At 38.4% G+C, this 17,569-nt stretch overlaps 1 protein-coding gene across 2 annotated transcripts in view; it reads left to right on the plus strand.

The window, feature by feature from the left end:
* PDE11A (phosphodiesterase 11A) overlaps positions 1 to 17,569 on the plus strand; it is a 133,787-nt gene that overhangs the window by 87,674 nt on the left and 28,544 nt on the right. For both annotated transcript variants that reach the window (XM_068138509.1, XM_068138510.1), the window contains exons 11-14: positions 6,574 to 6,720; positions 6,826 to 6,933; positions 11,824 to 11,933; positions 14,908 to 14,998. In XM_068138509.1, coding sequence (XP_067994610.1) covers positions 6,574 to 6,720; positions 6,826 to 6,933; positions 11,824 to 11,933; positions 14,908 to 14,998 — 456 coding nt within the window. The remainder of the gene's footprint in view (positions 1 to 6,573; positions 6,721 to 6,825; positions 6,934 to 11,823; positions 11,934 to 14,907; positions 14,999 to 17,569) is intronic.

Below are 17,569 nucleotides of genomic sequence, written 5' to 3' on the forward strand. Positions count from 1 at the left end.
AAGAAGCAGAACAAATAATTTTCTTAATGCCATCAAGTTTCTCTTTTAATTAAAGCAAATACTATCATTCATACTAAACAGTAACTGTTTGGTAAGTGATCAAAACAAATACAACTTTTTGAAACACTACTAAATGCAACTGCCTTTGCTCTACATTTCATGTCTAAATTACATTAATGTGCCAGTTAAGGATGAAGCACATATATGTGCTTCAGCTGCAGATTTTGAAGCTGGATGCAAGAGCAGCATTATTCTCAGTGAAACTTTGACTAAAACAATGAATGACCTTTTTGAGCTAAGGACGCAGACACCTACTGTGGGACTTTGGGCAGAATTTGGGAAATTATTTTCATAATCACAACTGTCTGGTGATCTGCTGAGTTACTGTGAAAAGGTTTTAAACACATATATCTTGTTTCAGGGACTGTTGATATCTTTTATATCTGAACATTGAAGTCTGGCACACAGAAACAGGGAGTCTAGTAGATCTGACAGTAGCAAAGCTGTATAAGGTCTCCTTATCTTATGTTCTCATCCAGCTGCTTTGGGCAAGTCCACACCCTCACTTCTATCTTGTTCTACTCTCCAGTTGTGGTTATTTGAGTGTCCCTGTGACCTCACTCAGAGAACTTGAATTTGGTGGAAGTTGCTGAAAGGCAAATAAATTGGGATATTTTTTTGACCCTCGAAAAGGGTCATTGGACTTGCTGATCTCAAGAGTTCTTTTCCAGTGTAAATGATTCCATGATTCTGCGTGATTTCACCTTTGAAGGCAGCAGCAATGCTACTGTGATAATCACATTAAAAAACCCACACCATTTAGAACAACAGCATGGAGAATAATACAGGTGCAGACTTTAAGTCTCTTCAACACTCACTCCCCTTTACTGTAAATATTTTAAAATTCCCTCTAAATGCTGCTGTCCTGCTTCTGCTGTAGTTGGTCATTGGAAAAGAGGTGCTAACTCAGCATCATGAAGGGCAGAGAGATGCCATCAGCAGTCTGCAGTAACAGATGGAGGCCTTTAAAAGTCACATTGCGCTGGCATTAAAACATCCCTGAGCTGAAACATTTGATTCTTTGCCCTTTGGAAAGAGTATGAAATGTGTCAGACTGGAACATAACAAGCTTTGGTCTTCTATGGCTATGAATTGCAAAATTTGTCCACTACTGCTAATAACTGACTATAAAGATACATTTTAAGAGAGGCCTGCAGCTATAAATATAAGCAAGTATCTCAGAGGCCTTCAGACATGAAAAGAACCCTATATAAATAAAACTCTTTGCAATCAGAAAATACTGTCTCCAACAGAGAGACAGAAGACTGAGAGATTAAAGAAGGCATTGCCTTTAAATATTCTTCACTTTGATGCTTTCTATGCAGGTTTTTTTCCATCAGTCTGGCAATATTTTCAGATTAGTAAACTGCTATCCATTCAACATGTCATTGTACATAGGGCTATCTAAAAAGTGGACTATATTTGATACCTGAATTTATTGGAATAGAATAGAATAGAATAGAATAGAATAGAATAGAATAGAATAGAATAGAATAGAATAGAATAGAATAGAATAGAATAGAATAGAATAGAATAGAATAGAATAGAATAGAATAGAATAGAATAGAATGTTTGAGGCTGTGCCTTTAAGAAAGGGACAGTGCTGGGACACCCTGGCTGAATAGAATAGAATTAACCAGGTTGGAAGAGACCTTTGAGATCATCAAGGCCAACCTAGCATCCAACATTATCTAATTAAGTAAACCACCATATTGGAAAGAAGCTGAGTATACCAAGTGGTAGATGTATTTATTTTAACAAAGCCATATTAACATACTAAGCAGTAGGTTTCAAAATGCTCTGATGTCTTATCCACATTGGTAGTAAAACTGAAGTATGAAGAGTTTAAGCTGACACAGCAAAGTGGGATTTCAGTCCAGTGTTTTCTGCATTTAGCTGGACTACTTCCATGCAAGTGAACACTTTTCAAGCAGAATGCTTTATGAAGAAATTGCCAGTTTCCTTACATCTGCTTTTATCACATTACCAAACACAGATATAAAGGATTGCTAACAATGCATGATTAGAAAAATTAGTGCAAAACCATTTAGTAAGCCTTCCCTGCCTATGGGAAGTTTGCCATGGGTTAGTTGTTTAGGTGGGTTGGATTGGTTGATGGGTTGGACGTGATGATCTTCAAGGTCTCTTCCAACCTGGTTTGGTTTATTCTAAATAAAGGGGGTTTTTTTTATTCTTCATATGCAATGTGCACAAAATAAAAACCACAAATGATATGTGGACTGATACATTAGTCCTATGTTCTTTGTATCAAATGGGATGAAAAACTCTGGTTTTGTGTAACATCCAATGCTGAATGAAGTTAATACAATCAGACCCTTAAGTTGTAGGTATCTTCTGTGTAAGAAACTCCTTAAACTGCCTATCAATCTGTTTTGCAGGTAAAAAGGATGAAATAAGAGGATTCTGGCAAGTTGAGACAAAATGTAGTCATCACCTTGCAACTGCCCTCTCTCCACCACTGAACAAAACTTATAACCATTTTCTGCTGATTAAGTTTTTCCCTATATAAGGAGTTATCTTCCTCTGACCATTTTTTATGCTGGCACCATGTGATCTGTCTACTGGTCTCCACCGGCAGTACGCCTGACTGCCTGAAACTAGAAGACTTTAGCTTAGTGTAGCTTTCACTTGCTGAAAACTAGACTTCAAACTCATACAGAAAGTTTGATTTGCAAAACTTTGTGGGTCACTAGGGAAATCCAAAAGTTTTATCCCTGTTTGGAAAGATGCTCATGACCTTACAGCAGCTATCACACCTAGAAGTTATTCAGGAAAGGAAGCTTGATCCCTTTCACTTACCTCCAAGGGATCATTCTTGTACTATTTATAACTATAGATTTATTTAAATTTATTTAAATTTATGGTATGCTTTCCATATGTTTTCTGAGTAGCAGTACTGGTCATTACAAAAGTACTAGGGTGGTATGTGACAGAAACTTTAAGTAGGATTAAAAGAAAAGCAATTTGCAATAACTTTAACCAAACTGGACAAAAAAAACATTCAGGAAATATGTTCAGTAAGAGGAGCAGAAGTCTCCCTTTTGGATGGTGTTGATTGATTGATTGTGATCAGTTTGTTCAGCCCTTACCATGAGCATGTTGTAAAATGCTCTGTGTTCCATGTATTTGGAAGTATGGTGGTTATTAATGGCATATGGCCCTTTAGTGACAGCTGATGTAAGGTAAAACTCAACCAGTCACTTCTCTCTTAGCTGTTTACATATACCAACCAGGCTGTGAAGTAATTTAGGTGATAGGAAAGAACAATGAGAAATGAACCTGTCTCTGATCCTGAAATGAGTACAAAGGGGTTTTTCCTTCTTCCTGTATCCATCCCACCACATCTCATTGCACATCTGAATATGGGGTAGCCACAGGTCTTGTCTCTGTGCTCTCCTTTAGGGACATGACATCCTCTTTTTCAGGTGGTGATAGTTTCCCAGTCTGGTAACTGCCCAGTTTGTTCTGTATTAGGCAAGATCACTTTCATTCTCTGTGTTAAGGCCCGCTTGTGTTTGTGGTTCCTTCCAAAAGAAATTTTTGTTCTAATACCAGGGGATATGGAGATGTGACCAGAGGAGGCACATCCATCTTTAATTTACCATACACTCACAGAGGAGTCATGTGCATTTTTCTCAAGGATGAAGCACATTGAAATTGTTTGGTCTGCAGGGTAAAATGACTTGAGAGTATAATGTCCTTAATTGTTTTTAGAAAGGGGAAGTTTGGCTTCAAAATGTTCAAAAGGAAGCAAGCCTTTTAAGTTATTTTAAATCACTGCGGTGCTTTAAAAAAATTATTTCACTGTAACTTAAATTTTAATTGCTTGCCCCTTCCTATTATTGTCATGATGCTTTCATCCCCTCTGTTTTCTGGGAAGAGAATGCTGTTATTGCTGTTTATTTTAAGAAATCCACTGGAATTTCAGGGATGGATATGTTTTAATATTCCATATTATGAATATTTTTATATCTTTGTAATTTTAAAAATGAAGTTTTAATGACCACTGTCCTATAAACCCTGGACTGCTGCATTTCCAGCATAAGAAGCTGAGGACAGATGATGCCAGGTGCAGCCAGAATATTGCTGCAGCCCCACAACATATCATTTTTTAAACATTATTCAAATTAGTCTCAACACTCATAATTCTGTTGTTTCCTTTATTGCTGTTGTAAAGCAAATGGCTCTTTTATACAAATGTTATCTCCTGGCTATTAATTCAGCAGTTATTTTGGATTATGGCACTCCTGTTAAATTTAGGAATGTAAAACCTCATAAATATTCAAAAGTTTCAGACTTACTTAGGAAGAAATTGGTTTTGACTTACTTTGTTAATATCCTGTTGTTCAGTTTGTAGTAGATTTGGAATATATTGTTGTTTCTCCCCTGTTTGTCAAAGGGGAAAATATTTGTAGCTGAGCAGCTGCTTCAAATGTTCTTCCTTGAATTGTAACAGGCTGGTAAAAGTGTTTGTTTCCAGTGGGGAGGGGGGCAGAAAAAAACAAGGAAAAAATCTGTTTTTCTTTAAGAGGACAAAAATATGAAAATTTTAATCAAAGCCTGCTCCAGAGTTAATAAAAATGCACCAGTACATTTGTAAAGATAGTTTTACAAAACAAGTAGGTCTACTTACAGGTTTTTTATTTAGTTTCTTTTTTTTCCCTGCATCTTTGTTATTTAAATTCTCTCTAAGGAAGAAACAAGTAAAATGCAGAAATGTGTGTATTCACTCAGAGACATTTTGTAGAGAGTGCATTTGCTATGTAAGAACATGTTCATATGCTAAATATTAGCGTGCATCTTGAGCAGCCCCCCCAGAGCTCTGAAGAATAACTGAATGATTAAAAAGTTACCATTTTTGCGTGACTGCTGAAGGTCTGAACAGGGCACTCTCTGGACTAATGTTCCTGTTTCACACCTAACCAGATTTTCTTTCTTTACCTTAGAAGTAAATACATAGCTTTTCATCTTATTGCTCCCTACAACTTCCTGAAGGGAGGTTGTAGACGGGCAGGGGCTGGGTCTCTTCTCCCAGGCAACCAGCACCAGAACAAGGGGGGACAGTCTCAAGCTGTCCCGGGATGACACCTGGCTTGATGAGTTTGTTGTATTTCCTATGTCATTTGACCTCACTGACATAACAGCATGACTGTCTGTGGTCTTGGCATAGTTTACTGGGTGCTGAACTGAAAGACTTTTCTTCTAGCTGGCAAATAAGTTAACACTGCCATATGTCACCACCATTTTATGGTGGACTTAGACTATTTTCTCTTACATGGTACAGCTAACCCAGGTTAATCTCTGCATACAGTAATTCTCTTGACACTTTCCCTTTGGCTTTTTACATTTCAGTAACTTGTTGAAGTTAGGGTGCAATATTTCAAAACACAAGTTTGCAAAAAGGAAACCATAAGGTGGTCATGTAGAAGCTGTAACTGTGGAGATGAACTTACAGTTGCATGAACAAATTTATGCAAGTGAGTAGTTGGATGTGCCACGCTAACTGAGTCCATGCAATTTTGACTAATTTAGCATGGCCCAGCTCATGGCCTGTGGGCTAGGTCCAGCCTCTTGTGAGGTTTCTACCTGACCTATCTTCTTCTCACTGTGGGAGACACAGAACAGACGCTCCTTCAGCAAACTGCTTCCTCTACCTGCTCTGTCTAGGAAGATGAGTGGCAAGTCCAAACTGTAAGGAAGGGTGAAGAAACCCATGAGAGTTGTCAGCAGCTCTGCTTGGTTCCTGCACGGGCCAGCCACAGCACATCTGTGTGAACAACTGTGTACATTAGTCAGTCCTGCACCCATATTCACATGGTTTTGTGTACATGAAAAGCCCATTCCTCTCTCATAAACAGAACAAAAGTCTGCTGTTACATGGACAAAGCAAAATGTGTGTGGGTTGCTGCTGTTTATTAACTTACTACATAATCAGCATATTGAAGATTATTTTTGTTTTATTTTGAAAAGTGCTTCTGCTAGACATTTCACGTATAGTTAGGGGGTTTTGTAGTGAACATTGTAAAGCAAAAGGTACTTGTATGCTTATGAATGCAAAGGCGTTTGGATGAGAAATTCTGCAGAGCAGAATGCACTTCCTTTGCATTTCTGACTGGTAGCAATTAGAGTTCCCAACTGCTGCCTGTCCAGATGTTTCTTGCCTGAGAGCATTGTGATTTGCATTGGAAAATACTGTATTACTGCAGTAGCTGTAAAGTGGTCAGCTCACACAATCTAAATGCTCTATGTGGGCTCCAGTTGGGATGGTGAGCATATTTCCTGCTTGCACTAGCTTCTTCCCTCTCCCCACTCTGTTAGCTTGTTGTGTTTGTATTTCTCAGATGAAGACTTTCATTGCTTGCTTTTCAAAACAAGCAGAGGATATACCAGCAGGTCAGAACTGATGTATGGATGGCTTCTTGTAAAGAGTGACACAGAAAAGAAGACCCAGATTTTGAATTGGAAGTTTTCCTTTCCCTCTGTCATTTTCAGGCAGCAAACATCCCTCTGGTGTCAGAGCTTGGCATTGATGATATCCATTTTGATGACTTCTCACTTGATGTGGATGCCATGATTACTGCAGCCCTGCGGATGTTCATGGAACTTGGAATGGTTCAGAAATTTAAAATTGACTACGAGGTAACCATCTGTGCTTCAGAGATATCTGCTGCTCCTGTCTTGGCACCGCTCTGTCCATTTGTACACATTTAGTAGCCCTGATACAGTTTGTACTTTTCATTTCAGACGCTGTGTAGGTGGCTTTTGACGGTTAGGAAGAATTATCGAATGGTTTTGTATCACAACTGGAGGCATGCTTTCAACGTCTGCCAGCTAATGTTTGCCATGTTAACTGTAAGTATCCAGCTACAGACACAGTCCTCTAAGAGCTTTCACTGCCACATTGCCTTACCTGTCTAAACATTTTCCAACATTTGCTTTATTTTCTACTTATTATGATACACACTAATTTCCAATAGAAATGCACACAGAAGTTATTCAACTTAAGGTGGCACGTACTTGGCAAAACCTTACAGTATTTTAGTGGCAGTGATATCACAGGCACATTGAAGTAACTTAGAAGAGAGGGCAATCCTGGAATGAGCTTGTTATTGTAGATCTTGATCTTACCAAAATGGATTTTCTTTTGGAAGTCTTTGATTTTACATTTATTTCAGACTTTAAAATTGTGAAGTATGAAACCAAGGAATTTTAGAACCCCACAAGTATTTACCATGATGATATTTATTACCTTCTAATCCATCTTCATCTAAACACTTGTAGAAAGTATTGCTTTAAAACATTTTAACATTGTCTTCCAACACAGTGATCTAAGTGAATCTGGACACTGTAACACTTCTGGGTTTTATTAACATGCATCTCCCTTAGCACCTGCCACTCCTTTTAACCTACAATTCTGTTGAAAGTATCACTACTCTTACTTGCTACTTACTAACTAGAGACCCCACAGCAATGACACTACATGAAATAATCCACGTTTGGCTAATTAATTCTTGTAAATGTATCAGTACAAAACTTGGTGGTGCTGGATGTTTAATATCCTGTCTAATAGGTAAAAAGAGAAGGCAGCGCATCTGCATGCACATACACTTTCCACTCTACCTTACATTTTGGGTTTGCCTTTTTTCCAGATAAAAATAAGGATTCAACTTTCCTCATTTGTTCTTCATGTTTAGTTTCAATGGCTAGAATCATCTACTGTGAATCTTAAAGTGGACTTACTAAGAGCATTTGTGCAAATATTTATTTATCTGGGATACGTATTTGTTCCCTATTTTTAAATCACTGAATATTTATGTTCTTGATGCTGGCTGGTCTTTGCAGTATGGTTAGCATTTGAACCGTGTCTATAGAGGTGGAGACTCCATGGCCTGTGCCATTTACAGGAAGTGTTGGTGATGTGTTGCATGGACTTGAGACAGTCCATTGCCTGTTTCCTGCTCACAGGGAACAGCTGTCTTGTGTGTGAGTTCTCAGCTTTCTTCCTCCATTTGGCATTGTCTCTGTGGCAGAACTTTTTGTGTCAGGTGAGGAAAAAAAAAAAGAATATGACTTCCTGTAGCAGGTAGATACTGGCCTAGTGGCAGGTTCATCCCAGCTATGTGGGTTTGCCTCTCTGAGCATTGTTGGGGTTGTACCATACACCATGAGACAAAGGAAATGGGGACGTTTGACAAAGAGAGAAAGGTCACCTCTTCTTTTGGGAGTGATGCTGATCAGCTGAGCGGTAATAACGTCATTTCAGCAGGCAGTTTCTGATGATCTCTAATGAAATCTCATGATAGTGTGTGGGCACAAGTACTTTTTTAAACCTTTATAAGCTTAATATGCTTCAGTTATAGAAAAATGAAAAGCTTTTTACTCTGAGGAATAAGGGCAAAGTCAGGTCATGCCGTTCACACGGGAATTAGATTAATTCCTAGCAAACTGTGCCAAGGTGGTGAGGAGCCCACGGACTTCACCAGTGAGACCTCTAGGTGGAGCTCCGAGGCCAGGTTTTGGGCAGGCTGTTCTTTCTGTGGGTTACACTTTCCCACCAGGAATCTCCGCCTCAGCTAGCACTGACTAACTGCACTGGGAGTTAGCAGGGAGAGAGCAGAACCCTTCTTCTTCAGCAGCCACCAGCAAGTCCATGAAGCTTCAGACATAAACTGCTTTGACTGTGGTTCTCAAAGCATGGTTTCAATTTAGCAGCCAGCACAAGGGCGCAACTATCTGTGGGAGGTGATCTGGGGTGTTCAAGCCAAGCTCATTTCATTACCCACACTCCCGGTAATAAACCAAATGATCAGTTCCACATGCAGGGCTGGGTGCATGTGCCTGTGGTCCACCCCACTTCACTGTGGCTCTGACAGAGAACAGGGTAAGTTCAGTTGTATGATCTGCTTGGGCTGCTCTCCTTTCCAGAGAGGAGAAGACTGATCTTGTGAAAAAGAACAGAAAAGAGAAAATCAAGGAACTAGTAATAGCATAAGGCTTGCTCTTACTGTGTTTGTCTTGGGGAACCACCCAAGTCAGTATGTGCCTTGTTTTTATCACTTGCAAAAAGGGGAAAATTCTTTGACCATCAGAGAGAGGCTCTGATGCTCAAGTAGGCACTGCTTTGTATAGTTATTGCACTCTACTCCAAATTTCCCCATGACAGTCAGCAATACTGACTGCTCCACAAATACAAGGCAATAGGTGTATTGTAGGTCATATTCAGGTTGGACTTAGCATAGCATTCTAATTTCTGTCTGGAATGTGGCAATCTCTAATGGCCTAGCTGTGCTCCCACTGAATGCAGAAGGAAAATTGAGCTGGGTTGAACAAACTAAGCAATGCAAATTCAACGAAGCTTAAACCAATAACAACTGATAACAACTCCTTGGCCAGCCTTCTGCCTATCTAAGGTATGTTCTTGTATATCTAAATATGCATTTTGTCTCCAGTTAGACAATTAACAATTATAAGCACAGTCCTGAGAGCCATACTTACGTATTTCACACTCACTCAAATATTCTGATGACAAGCACTGATGCAAGACTTCTGTGTTAAGGACATCACATAAGAATAAACTACAAGATCAAGCCCAGGCTTCATGATCAATGCCTTTGCTTAACATTGGTTCACATTGGTACTTATTTCAAAAAGTAAAACTGAACAAATAAACAGTACAAAAATTAAAATCCCATCTGGTGTGCTAATAACAAAACATATAAATGTAGGGCAAGGTATAATGAATGCAATTCATTTCCTCACATGAAAGAATGACCTCCATAACTCATTGGAGACTCTGCCACTCATGAGTTATGGGTCATTCCTTTGCTGGTGAAAATAAATTTTACTGCACTGTTGTCTACAGCCATTTTTTTCTCACTGAGTAGGTTCAAAAAATGAGGAAAGGTAATCCTCTTTTTTCCTGGCTTATGTTCAAAGGAGATATTCCCTTATCATAACATTGGTTTAAATTGTTTTTAGTAAGTTAAATGTGCTATATTTTTCTCAAGTATTCAGTGATAAGACTTTTGATTAAATAAAATATTGCATTTATTTTTGAGATACTGCTGCTGTTAATAAATTCCTTAATCAGTCTTTCTACATTTGCAATATAGATTGAATCCTTGAGTTTAATCAAAGCTTGTGCTATACTAAAGAATATTTATTACAGCATCAATTTTATATTGTAATACTTCTAATTTAAGTTGGTTTAACTTAGTCAGGAATGTTTTCTCTAGATAGAAACCGGACACATGTCAGTTACAAACCTAGTTTGTAGCTCCTTTTTCAAAGTAGATGTCAATTATTATTTGTTATGCAAGAGCAATGTTTACAAAAAAAAAAAAAAAAAAAAAAAAAGGAAGATACTATTTTTCAGATAATTTCTTCTGCCTGTGTAGCTGTTACTGAAACTAAAGAAAGCAATCCTACTAGAAATCCAGATAATCTTCAACTGACTCTATACACCAGTGTATTCTACACAAAAGGAATCTTTTCTCCTCATAATTGATCATTTTTTCTGATACGTAAACTTTGAGCATAATTAAAAAGCTTTTGTAGCAAGTCCTGTACTTTTTCAGTTCCCTCTGAAATGCATTCCTGAGCACATGGGGGAGCTTGGCTCCCTGTACTGCCTAAATATTAACTATAGCCACATTTCAGACTATGGAAACAGATGCTATTTGGATTTGAATATGCATTTATTTAAGTAGCCTTTGTGGTCTTTGGGGTGAATAGCAGAATTTTCACATGGTATTGCAGCAATTGCCTGGCATTTCTGAGGTAAGACCAATGAGTCCCACTGATATGCACATGGTATTGCTTTGTCTTTGCATCGCTTCACCCTCTTCTTTCTAATGGATGAAATTATGCCCCACTAAAAATCAGTGGAATTCAGGATTTCTTACACACACTGTTAGTGGTTTAGTCCTCAAATAGAAATGTGCTTTACATTCCTTTTACATAATTTCCTTTCATACTAACTTGGTTTTGTGTGTAATTGAGGAGTGTCACTGGAGACTGGCACTGTGAAAAGACAAGTGTTACGGTGTTCCAGCTCAGCCAGACAGTTTTGCAGGCAATGGGGAATTTCAGTACAGCAGTTTTCAAAATTCTCTCTCAATTTAAGTGGGTATCTGTAGCAGAAATATGCCATTGGAAATGTTTCACCTATAAATCATGTAGCTTCATTTCATGTGTCCCAGATAACAAATCTCATAATAGTTCATAACAGTTACACAGAGTATGTTTTAGCTGGCTTCTTTTATAGGTCTTTTCATTTAATACCTCAGCTATCTTTGACAGTAGGCATGGTCACCTTAGAATGGAAGAAGTCTGTCTAAATACTTCTCTGAACAATAATTTCAAAATTGAATCTGTTTTGGTTTGTATTTCTCTGATACAAAATTCCAGTCCCTGTCTTAGTGTGTAGTTATTTGTGTTTGTTTTTAGCTCTTTTTGCCTTCAGTGTCTTCTGTGTAGTGGAAAAATGGCATGCTGGAAATGCTACAGAGAGATAATAACAGATCGCTCCAAGGACGTTATCTACTCTGCTAACCATCTAACATACAGCAGGGAATATATATGACAATAAAACATTTATCTTCTCCTTACCAAAACATTCATAGTATCGAAACAAAGTTGACTGTTGCTCAATGGACTAACATTACTCATCCCTTTTGCTACTGTTACAGCTGCCTTTTTTTTTTTTCTTGTTCTTTTTTTTCTTCCCTCCCCTGTTCTCAGACTGCAGGATTTCAGGAGATTCTAACTGAAATTGAAATTTTAGCTTTGATTGTGGGATGCTTATGTCATGACCTTGACCACAGGGGAACCAACAATGCCTTCCAAGCCAAGTAAGTTTTCTAATTCTTATTACTTTAATCTGGTTTTCTTCCACATAAGAGCAAAAGGTGACCAGGATAAAGAATAAAGCATTAATTTCAGACCTTCTAGGCCAAGGCCAAGTATTCCTATTCTTGTACATAGCAAGGGGCCATCCATCTTTATCATTCTCTGTTCTTTTAGGTAATTGCTGGCTTGTCCTTTGTACCAGGCTGTTGAACTGACATCACCTATTGAAATGTGTTGCCAAAACTTGATGTTCTTTTCAGGCTCAGATAGTATTGATTCTGGTATTCAACCCAGGAAACACAGGAACTGTCTGAGTTGATCTTGCTAGCTGGAATGGATGACAATAAGCAAAACCTTGTTCTGCTATTAGGAGGAAAATAGGTGAAACTGATATAACGCTTTCACAAAAAATTTCACAGCCATATAGGCAAGCACATATAAAGCAATTCCTAGTTTATGAAGTATGAAACTGTTGCCATTGCGCTGGAGCTCTGATGCATATTACTTGCAGTGGGTGAGTGAAGTAGTTGCCTGCACCACATACTTGTCAGTTGTGGAGTGCACAGTGTCCTGGCTCTGTAGAAGAGCCTCCTCCCTGCCCTGCCCCACACACCAGAGCACACACCACCTGTTCAGAAGAATTCTGCAGTGGGCAGGGATGGGCTGGCCACCCCTGCAATGGTCAGTACCAACCAGAACACAAATCTGGATCTCAAATCTGAATTCTTACATCACCTATGTTCAGTCTTGCTCTTCAGATTGTTTTAATTTTTAAAAACTAATTTTATTTCATTCAGAGTGTTTAGGACATGATCCAGCACCCCTGACTTGTACATGGTTTTATCATCAAGGCTGCTGCCCTCAGATACAGTGAGGCAGAAGCAGGTTTGTGGCAGGTTTGAGGATACTTCTCACTGTGGTGGTAAGAGAACTCCCTTGACAAAGGTAAAATTCTTTCCAAAAATCTGTGTTCCCCAGGAATAGGGAAGGACAACAAGAAATGTCCCCTGACAACATCCTGGCCAAGCTGTGAAATAAAGCTGTCAGACACAGAGACTCCTCCAAATCCCATGTTGTTTTCTTGGCTCCTCAGGTCCTCTGCAGTCAGAATATGATATGTTGAGGCTCTCTTGTCCTGCAGATCCCAGCGTGCATTTGCAGCTTTGTCTGTTCTGCATAACTGCTAATCCTCCAGCGTGACGGGGAAGTGGTCAGATGGTTGTCCAAAGATATCTGAAAGACAGCATGATGTTGTATTAGCCTCCTACCTCTTGCAGAAATACTCTGCTGCAATGTGTGTATGTATGGGCTGCTGCATTTCTAGGGGCATGCTGCCTCAGTGAACATCACTCTAAGTGATGTTTCTGATATTTGCTATGCTGCCATTTCCTGAGCTATTGGTGTTGCTGTACAGTCTCAATGAAACAATGACACTGTCTGGATCTTCAATCACCACAGCAAAGAAAATCAATTGCAGTGCTCAAAAGACAGAGCTCATGGTGCAAAGGTTACCAAGAACTGCTAGATGCCTTTTTGCAGCTGAGGCTTGAAGAGAATAAAAAAATAGGAGACAAATGGAAAGGAAGCTCAGCTGATTGATGTTTATGTCCCTAATTTACAAAAACGAGACCCAAGATTTACATCCCGTGTGGTTTAGGCTCTGATTAAGTTAACCACTTGTCCACTATACAAATATCTCTTGTGCAGAGAGGTGGCTGAGTTAAAGACAGAGGTTTCAGCATTAGAGTGCTATCAGTTATACTTGTTGTTTGACAATGGAGTACAAAGAGGAGGCTACAATTTTACAACTCCATAAAGAAATTGCTGAAAATATTTAACAAGAAACAAACGTTACCACATGTGTATAAAACATCCATGAAAACAGAAGCCGTAGCTTTCATAACAGCAGCTATGATTTATTCCTCTAACCTGACATAAATTTAAGCATCACATTTTCCTGCTTTATCTTCAGTGCTGTTGTGTGTGATGAAAGTTCAAGAGGTATATGATGGAGGTAATATCACAGTTGTCTGAAATGGCTCTGTTATATATTTCAACACCACCTTCTCTGGGGATGGTGTTTCCTGCACATCCTTCTCTCTAATATAGCTGCTTCTGATAATTAAATAGCAGTATGGTGCAGTTTTATAGTATATGCTCCTAGGAGATTCTTTCTCTTTGTCTCTAGTATAATCTCCTATTTTCATTTCTTTGGATAGAAAGCGCTATCTTGTCACTTTAGGCTGGGTCCCGGAAGTGAAGTAATGGTGAACAGTTATTATTCTGAAAATTGAGTCATGTTCTCTACCTCCCAACAAATTCACAATTTTGTAATGGTGTTCTCTAGATTTTTGTTCTTTAAACTTAAAACCCCACCTGCTCTGCCCATTTTGAAGCTAATTTTGTTTTATCCAAAAAACATGACAAAAGAATACATTCTAAAGAGATGCTAAACTTTACTTCAGTATTCACTGTTCTCACTTGTGCTTTTGCTTCCTTTAGTATTTTTTAAGTGAATGATTTTACATAAAGATAGAACTTTGCATTTGCAGTTGCCTTTTGTTGTTGTTGTGTTTCAGGGTTTTCTTTAAAAGAGTTTGTAACCATCTGTTGTAAGTCATTATATTTATATCTATCAAGAATTAAAAAGTAATAGCAGAACAGCCAGTCCTAGCTCAAGGACATTACTGCACAGTAGTGCACTTGCACTGTTGTGTTACTGAGGCACTTTGAATGTTGCCGTACCAAACGTCATGTACTGCCAGGAAAGTCTTTTGTCAGGTGATTATATTTAGCAAACATAAATGCCTTGTATCTAGCTCTAAATTAGTAATTTGATCTTGTCAACAGTCTTAAGTGCAGTTGCTGAAATGGAGAGGGAGAATGTCTCTTCATGCTTTTGTTTCCAAATTGTCTCTGAAACTCACTTCATCAGCAGACAAGCAGTATTTGTTGACTCCCTGTGTTCTGTTTCAGGAGTGGGTCAGCCTTAGCTCAGCTCTACGGCACCTCTGCTACCTTGGAGCACCACCATTTCAATCATGCTGTCATGATTCTCCAAAGTGAGGTACAAAAGCATGACTATTAATCTCACTGTAAACCATTGAGCAGTTTCAGCCAGAGAAAGGAAATACCACACACGGTACCTGTTTAATGCCCTCTCCTTGAGGAATTATTTATTGGTTACCACAAAGGTCACAACTAGCACAAAATTAAACAACCACAAATGCTGATCATAGAGCTCAGAGATTATATTTGTCTCAATCTGCTGGGGCAAGAATATACTAATCACATTGTCAGCTTTTCTCAGTCTTACATAGATGCTACTCAGTGGTTTGTAGGTAGGAAAAACAAGCTCTTACCTTTTCCCACGGGTGTTGTATTCAGACTGTCACAGTCATCCTTTACTTACTAGATCAATTTAATTTCATTGACAGTCTTTTGGTAATCAGTATTTTTTATGACAGTGTTGCATATTTTTATTAAGTGATTTCAAAACAATGTCAGCAATATTGTGCTATCCAAAGTACACTAGTTGTCCTAAAGATACGTATAAAGACACACATCTTCCCTTCAATATCTTTTTGCATGTACTCCCCCTGAAATGTAGTAAGTGGGAAAAGTAGAAGGATGGACATGCAGTCCTCACAAAGCAATGGATGTTTATCTTCTTAATTTACATAGCAAGGCTGTTACAAAATGCATTCAGTATATATGGAGCACAATGGGAGGCCATATGCTGGTCTGCAGTAACTTTTGGAGAACATCTGGGAACGCTCCATGATCACAGACGAATGGGAACAGGATGATGGCTTTACCAGTGCATACGGTGCCACAGAGATTAGTCATGGGACTGTAGCTTTAGTGTTCAGTTTCTAAAGATTATATTAAAAAAATAAGCATAGGAAAGGAGAGCACCAACATGAGATTTAAATAGCTCAATCTGCTTAGCCTACCCTAGCTGATCTAAAAGGTGATGCTCCTTGTACTACCAGGGAAAGGCATAGAAAAAGCAGCATTTGGAAATTAAACAGACTGGTTCAAAATAGGTTAAAAAGAGGAGTTTTGGAGGGGTGTTTCTTGGGGCATTTTGTGGGGTTTGGTTTGTTTTGGTTTGTTGTTTGGTTTTTGGTTTTGTTTTGTTTTGTTTTGTAAACAAATGAGACTGTTCAGCATCTGGAACAAGCTTTTCTGGGAAGCTGTAATTTTGGTAGTTCCTGAAATCTTCACCATAACTGATAATCTCTCTGAAGACAGGGGCAACTCTATAACTTTATAGCTCGTGTCAGTTTGGATACTTTTCTTTTTCTTCTCCAGTTTAAAATCAAGAAATCTATGAAAATATTACTTCCCCCCCCCCCCCCCGGAATCTACCTCAGCTTCTTTTAGAGACATAAAATACTACTTGAAATGCTAGTCCTTCCCTTTGATCATTCAGGCAGCTCCTTCTCCAGGTCTTCATGTCTAGACCAGAAAATTAGTCCTACAGGATTTTTATCCAATAGATATTAGTTGCTACTGGAACACAACACCCCTTAATCTGAATAAATGGACTTGGATTTGGATCCTCCAGTCTACTTAAAGTTACACTAACTTTCACCAGCTGAGCAGTTGGTCCCCTCTCTCAAATAAACTGAAATTAGACTAGATGCTAATGTTGATATTCTAGTCTGTCTTTGCCATCTAGAAGGAAACACAGTACATTATAGTATTTTTTAGACTTTTATTATGCTGGACAAAGGAAGCATTTATCCTTTACTCTTGTCATGCTAACCTCAGTATAAGTAATCTTGAGCTTTGTAGTGGCAGGTCGGAAAGGCAACAGATATTATAGAGGTTATATCAATCCTGTTGCTGGAAAATTCTTGCTTTTAAGGGTATTTTAATCATCCTAAGTAGATGATGGCAGTGCATACTCAATGTGTGCATTACAGTGCTAAATACCACAAAATAAACTCAGTTTAGCAAGAACCTTATCATTTCTACAGGTGATTTTTTTTTACAGCACATTTATTTACATTAATTTAGTTCTATATGACTAATCTCACAGAGACAACTTACCACCCATCAGTTTGGTTGTTTCATTTTATTTTCTGCAAGATTTCATAGAGAAATTACAGGATCTCTGTTGCTGTTAGTTTTCAGAAATTCAGTTACAAAAGGATCTTCCTGCTTTCAAATAGCAATAGTAATTTGTTTCTTTTCACTCTGTCTATAGAGCACCTTTCAAATTCTTAATCCATGATCCCTTAAAAAGTTGCTAAGGGTGTTTAAAATGCTTAAAGTTGTTGTTCTTTAGCCTTCACAGGCAATGCTTCTATGTACTGTAAGACAGCACAGTAACAGTCACAGTGAGCAAATGGGCTGTTTTAAATGGAAAGCTGATTTAGTGTCTTTGACTGCTCTAACAGCAGTTTGTGTGCCAGCAAGCAGCAGCACAGATAAATCTATTAGGCAAACATCTCAAAATCTGAAATGCACAGCTCCCCAAAACATATAATAAGAGGAAAGATTGAGATGTATCCATAGTTTTTCCCCATAAACTGCAGGGTCAAAGCAAAAAGTAAATCTTTCCTCAAGAGGCTATAATTTCAGCAGAGTTTAGAAAATCATACCAGGTGCTTGGTTGCAATCATCA

The sequence above is a fragment of the Melanerpes formicivorus genome, unplaced genomic scaffold (genome assembly GCF_026170545.1).
Source record: "Melanerpes formicivorus ecotype bairdi unplaced genomic scaffold, bMelFor1.0.p_v2 SCAF_5, whole genome shotgun sequence".
NCBI classification, from domain to species: Eukaryota; Metazoa; Chordata; class Aves; order Piciformes; family Picidae; genus Melanerpes; species Melanerpes formicivorus.